The sequence below is a fragment of the Cynocephalus volans genome, chromosome 12, assembly GCF_027409185.1.
Source record: "Cynocephalus volans isolate mCynVol1 chromosome 12, mCynVol1.pri, whole genome shotgun sequence".
In the NCBI taxonomy this organism is placed as follows: Eukaryota; Metazoa; Chordata; class Mammalia; order Dermoptera; family Cynocephalidae; genus Cynocephalus; species Cynocephalus volans.
The window spans coordinates 104,933,656-104,939,655 of NC_084471.1; the positions used below are offsets into that span (position 1 = coordinate 104,933,656).

Sequence of the window (6,000 nt, forward strand, 5' to 3'; positions counted from 1 at the left end):
GCTGTGTCTAAATCAAACAAGACATGGTGATGGGACATGCTTAAGGGAATTGGTAATGGCAGAAGAACTATTTTGTTCTTGCCATCATAAGTGTATTTTTGAATCAGATAACTTTCTAGAGAATCCCACTCACTTCCTTCGACTCTGCACTTCCTCTCGATCTCACAATCTCATGTCTATGATAATGACCAAGAATGCTTTGCCATGGGAGCAAGGGTGGAGAAAAGGAGCATTACCAGTGAGGTCAGAGGGTACCAGGTACTTCCTCTTGTCCAGATCAGGCACCCTGGCTTTAGGAGCCTTCTCCACGATCACCTGGGAGAAGAGCAGGAGAACAGGAATGAAAATTACAGAACTCAACCTAGTATTTTTCCTTCCACATCCTACAGCTGCCCTAATGGAAGTGAGTTTATCTAGGCCCAATACAACTTTTCCATTTTTTATTCTCTCCTACCCGTTAAAAAATACATGGAGAAATGGGCTTCCTTAATCAAGTTATAGTTTCATTACTGCGAAAAGATGAAGATGGAGAGAGCACAGGATGAAAGTAAAAAGAACCTTAATTTTAAATAACAAGCTACCTGCAAGATACATGGTAGGACATACATCTTCTGGTACCTAACTAGAATGTCAAGAAGACTGACTGTCTGGGCTTTCTCAGATGGTCCTGTCACCTGTTGGTTTTATTCTTTCTTATAAATGCCATTGATTAAAGATACAGACAATGTGGTTTAAATTTTATACTTTGTCAAAATTTTCAAGAATGCAACAAAATGTCAAGACACTATTAAGTTAAAAAAGTATTAAAACAGGCCTTATAATAACATTCTGTAATATGATGTCAATACCCATTTATCAACATTGATTTTGTTAGGCTTTTCAGGGATTTTCAATGTCTACAGTAAATATTTCTATAATATTTACTTCAAATTTTATTAGAATCATGTATTTCTGTAATAAAAAAATATAAAGAAATATAACATTAAAAAGATTTTTTTTTTTTGTCGTTTTTTCGTGACCGGCACTCAGCCAGTGAGTGCACCGGTCATTCCTATATAGGATCCGAACCCGCGACGGGAGCGTCGCCGCGCTCCCAGCGCAGCACTCTACCGAGTGCGCCACGGGCTCGGCCCAAAAGATTTTTTTTTATATACTGGAAACTTAGAAAATAACTATTGTAAAACCATGAGCTTTACATTTTTAGTTTAGAGAGAATAATCATTCTAGAAAGAAGATATGGGAAGTACAGAAAAGTTAAAGTAAAAAAGCAGAAACGAACACTAGACAAGCATCTCTAATAGCTGTGCGACCTTCAACCAGTGACTTAACCTCTATAAGCTTTAGTATTCCAATGAATAAAAGGAAGATAACTTTCCAACACATCTTTCACAAAGTCATGGTATTTATATGATGTAAACTTGAGTAATACATAAAATTTTAAGTGGAAATGCTTTCTAAGTTATAAAGAATTATCTAAACATACAGATTAACTTGGAGGGAGGCGTTTGAAGCTTTTAAATGAAAGGGAACAGATTAAAATTAGTGAAAAACTTGTTTTGTGTTATGGGGGAAAAAAAAAATACAGCACCAAGAAGACCAGAGGAACATGATTACACTTTAAATTTAAATGTAAAAATAAAAACTGGGGACTGGCCAGTCAGCTCAGTTGGTTAGAGTGCAGTGTTATAACACCAACTTCAAAGGTTCAGATCCCCACACTGGCCAGCTGCCAAAAAAATTAATAAAAACTGGGATAGAGAGATATGAGTCAGCAATTTAAAAGAAAAAGTAGGAAGAGCTTCAAGGAGAGACCAATAAAGACACAATAATGAGGAAGAGCAGGAGACACCACAGTTCATAAAATCAAAGCAAAACAGAGGGAGCTTAAATCCTGTCTCACAGAAACGGAGACCTGGCAGCTCCTATCAATAAGAGATGAAGACCACAACAGAAGGGGGCAGAAAAGAGAGCAATAGAGTGGACTGCAATAAGATAACGGGAGGGGAGGGAGGGATCTAGAGAGAAACGGGGGGGGGGAGGGGTGATCATTAAAGCCTTGGTTTACCAGAAAATACCTGACTTTCCAGGAATCCCAACTCTACTCCTCACTTGCAGTGGGCCCTGGGCTAGATGCTCTGCCTCTTTAGGTCTCAGTTTTCCCCATCTGTGAAATGTGACAATACTCTCTATAGAGCTGTTTCCAAAGTTAAAAAAAAAATAGACAATCTGTTCCTAACAGTTTCCTGCTGTGTTGCAGGTTTTCAATATGATGTAGTTATTAGGATAATTTCAAGATCCCGTGAACTCCTCCTCTCCCAAAGCACAAGCCACACCTATTCCTTTGGATGATAGCTATAGAGACAGTGGTGGGGCTAAACTCAGGTTATGGGAGCAGTGAGGGTATGAGATGGCTTTAACAACACCAGTGAACAATCTGGAAGGGGCTTTAGAAACCATCCACTCTACCCTTCTTTTTTGTAAACAGAACACATGAGAAACACAGCAAGCTTAAGGGTTCTACCCAAGGGCGCAGTAAATTCCTACTAGAGCCCAGAACTAGAATCAAATCCCCGAACTGAGAGCAGAGTTCTTCTTCCTGCGTCACAACCAGACAGACAGTTACAGGCTGAGCATCTCACCAGCAGCTGGGTGGCTTATCACTAGTTAAAACATAACTGGAGGAACCATCAGACCTGAGTGATGGTCTATGAATTATCACAGAGTAAAACATTTAACAAACTGTGAGCAGGAAAAGAACAGAAAGGATTAACTGAAGTATTCTGGATGAATGCATGTAAATGATTGAAATGGCTCAGTTTTAAAGAAATATATAGAAATTTTAACTAGATTTTGAAACAAGTACATTTCAGACTTTGTGATTTATGTAAAGCCACTGGAACACAGCCTTGTATTTAGCTAGTTCTGAATAAATGGTAGTAGTCATCTTGCTTTCCCCATGAGGTCTTGAGGGCAGCCACAGTTTATTTCTCTATTTCCAGTACTTACCAATGTGAGGCACACAGTACTCAATTAATTCTGGTTAACAGAACGGTATTAGACACTGAGACACAATATGGCATGGAGAATAAGGGCTCCCAAAGCTCTAAAGCCTAACTGACGGGGCTGGAATCCTGGCTCTGCCACGGACGAGCAATGGGAAACCTTTAGCAAGTTACTTCATTTCTGTTTCCATTCTTCATCTGTAGAATGGGGATTATAATGGTGGGAGGATTAAGTGAATGAATAGAGACAGAGTACGTAGTATACTGCCAAGTACATGGTAAGTTATCAGTAAAAAAAAAAAAAGGTTAGCAGTCATTTTTAAATATTATTATTCGAGAGGGGGATTGGTATCACCAGAGTTGGAAACTTCTAAAGCAGGTATCCAAGGTAAAGAGACCCGTAATGTAATTTGACAAGGATCCTTTACAGGGTTATGGATTAGCTCCCAGTTTTTAGACGAAAACCCTTTTCTGTGTAATTCTTGGGGAATGTAAGACGCCTAATGTCTCCTCTTCCTTACAGGAAAACGGGTGCTGGGGGTTTCAACTGCTGGGCTAGGGCCGAGGTTCCTTCTGGTAGCTAGAAGACCACGAAAGGTAAGGATTGGAGAAGAATCCCAAAGATTACCTGTCGTTCGAGAAAGGACAGCAGAAAATTGCAATTCTTTTACCCTTAAGTTTCATGTAGTACTTACCCTAACGTCCCTGCCTGAAAATAAAGAGCACAACGTTGAGGGTTCTGCTCCTAAACCTCCAGTATCCAAGCACTGTTGCCCCTCTCCACGCTCCAAACGCTGCCTCCCACTTGCGCTGCGCAGCCTTCATTACAGCAGAGCGGGCAAGCGCGCGGGGGAGGGGCGATGGGAGAAACGCCCGGATGCCGACAGACACCGTTTCTCCCGGTGCCTCCTCACTGCCTGCCCTAGTTTTAACTACTTAAGCCGGGGTCCAAATCAGAGAGAACAAGGCCTCAGGGCTGCCCTGTTGTGTCCAGGAACCAACCGATCAGAATCAGTACCGGGGAAGGCTGACTGTCCCCGCACTTGCCCCTGGAGCCAAGAATGATGAGGCGAGCGGGCTGCTGCGCAGAGAGCGTGACCTTGTTTTCTGGGCCAGGCCTGTCTGGGCCGCCCCCGTCCCCCACCCCGCTTCCTAATTCGGAAAGAATACAAGAAAGAATCTGCTGGCTTCTGAACCAACGAGAGCCATCGAAGGCAGACGTCTATGGGAGCAAACCCACGGCATCACATGTCCCCATCACAAGTTCCCTGCGTTTTTAAAGGCAGCAAATCCATGGCCCCAACCCAATGACTGTCGCACAAATGCGCCCTATCTTGTGCGCATCTCAACCTACACACGTTCTGAATACTGCTGAGTCACTCGACGTAGGCTCCGCTCTCAAGATGCGGTCAGCTCCAAACATGGGGACCGGCTCAGGGGAAATGGGCTTAAAGAGGTCCTCGGTCTGAACGGACGCTGGCTCTCGCTGTAGTGAAGGGCGTTCAGGGTTAAGTCATCTTAGGGGCCTCCCTTCTACCGGGACCCGTCAGCGCCTTAGGGCAGCCATGGCGACGCCCCCGCCCCCACCCCGGCCCCACTGCACTCACCGGGACCCTGTCCGGGTATTTCTTCCGGATCTTTTCTCCTTCCTTTTTCCGATACTCAAAAGGATGGTCCTCCTTGTACTGGAACTTCATGATGGCCCGCAGGGTCTCTAAGATCCCCGGACGGAGGCCGACTCCCTGGCTGATGACTCGTCTCTCGCGTCTTGCTCCCTCCGCCAATTTCGCTGTGTTATCAGAATCGCTTCAGAAAGGTCAGCTCCCGTCGTAGTAGCGCTTGGCCACGCGTTCAGAAGGGATCTCGGGTCTGGAGGGTGGGGACAGTCAGGTGAAGAAATCCCGGCGACGGCGCTCCCCTGGAGCTGGGCACACGAAAGCACCACGGCGGCGCGGTGGCCTTGTGACGTCACAGCGCCGCGTCCTACGACGTCGCAGGACAGGGGTGGCCAGAAGCGTTGTCTATTTCACTGTGTTTTCTCTCTACCGAAACTTTTCCTAAATTGATTAAATTGTAAACATAACAAAAGTTTTACTTGGTTTTTTTTTTGTAATTGTGCACTAAAGATGGTTTTAAGCCAGAAAAAAATGTTCTAGAGGCTGTCTTCTTCCCTCTCCTTTGCTGTTTAATTGGTTGTGTCCCAAAACAAATCCAAAGGGCGAAAATCCAGGCTTTGCTCGCTTCTTGGGATCTGGAGTCTGTGGGGATAAGGGCTGGCCTCCTGGGACACTTCGGCCGGTGCAGAAACGTCCCTTCCTTGCATCTTGCCCCTCGCCCGTTCAGCTGCACGGCCTGGCACCTCGAGGGCGAGCCTGCCGTCCTCCTACCGTGACCCCTCCTTCCCCACGTTGGCGTCATTTTGTTTGGGTCCGCGCCGCAATTCGCTCCTGGAAGGGCAACATAGACAGAGCATGACTCAGGCCTTTGAAGAGATGTGCAAGGTGAAGGGCATGGAGTGTAATCAAAGTCCCCAGAAGTGATGTCCGTGATGACTGCTAAAAGCTTCATGCACGTTCTAATATGGGAGTGATTCACTTTCTCCTCTTACCCCAGTTCAGTCTGTCTGCTGGAAAAGAAAATATCAAACAATTTAGGGGATTAACTTACTGGTTCTCAGATGCTTTCTTTTTCTTCTGCAAAAATTCACATAAAATATGGTATAACTTCCTAGATGTCCTTCGCGTGACTAGAAAGCGCCACTTGGTAGGCTGGTGGAAGACTGGGTGGTGGCAGAGACGCGCGGGGCTTTCCCAACCACTGCTATCGGCAGCGATTCCAGGCGTCTGTAGTGGGAGCACAGGGGAAACTGTAATGATAAGAGTGAGAAAGGGTTGCTTTGCCCCTTGCAAGTCTGGTGGTTGCTAAATATTAGACAACAGCAGCCCTATCGCCTATCTTTTTTGTCAGGGCCTCAACGTTTCTTCTTTAAAGACAAACC

At 45.0% G+C, this 6,000-nt stretch overlaps 1 protein-coding gene across 1 annotated transcript in view; it reads right to left on the reverse strand.

Moving 5' to 3' along the window:
* Positions 1-5,366, reverse strand: part of GABARAPL1 (GABA type A receptor associated protein like 1) — a 69,331-nt gene extending 63,965 nt beyond the window's left edge. The window contains exons 1-2 of the mRNA XM_063075374.1: positions 4,610-5,366; positions 237-315 (exon numbers count right to left, since the gene is read on the reverse strand). Coding sequence (XP_062931444.1) covers positions 237-315; positions 4,610-4,699 — 169 coding nt within the window. The 5' untranslated portion in view covers positions 4,700-5,366. The remainder of the gene's footprint in view (positions 1-236; positions 316-4,609) is intronic.
* Between the last annotated feature and the right edge of the window lie 634 nt (positions 5,367-6,000).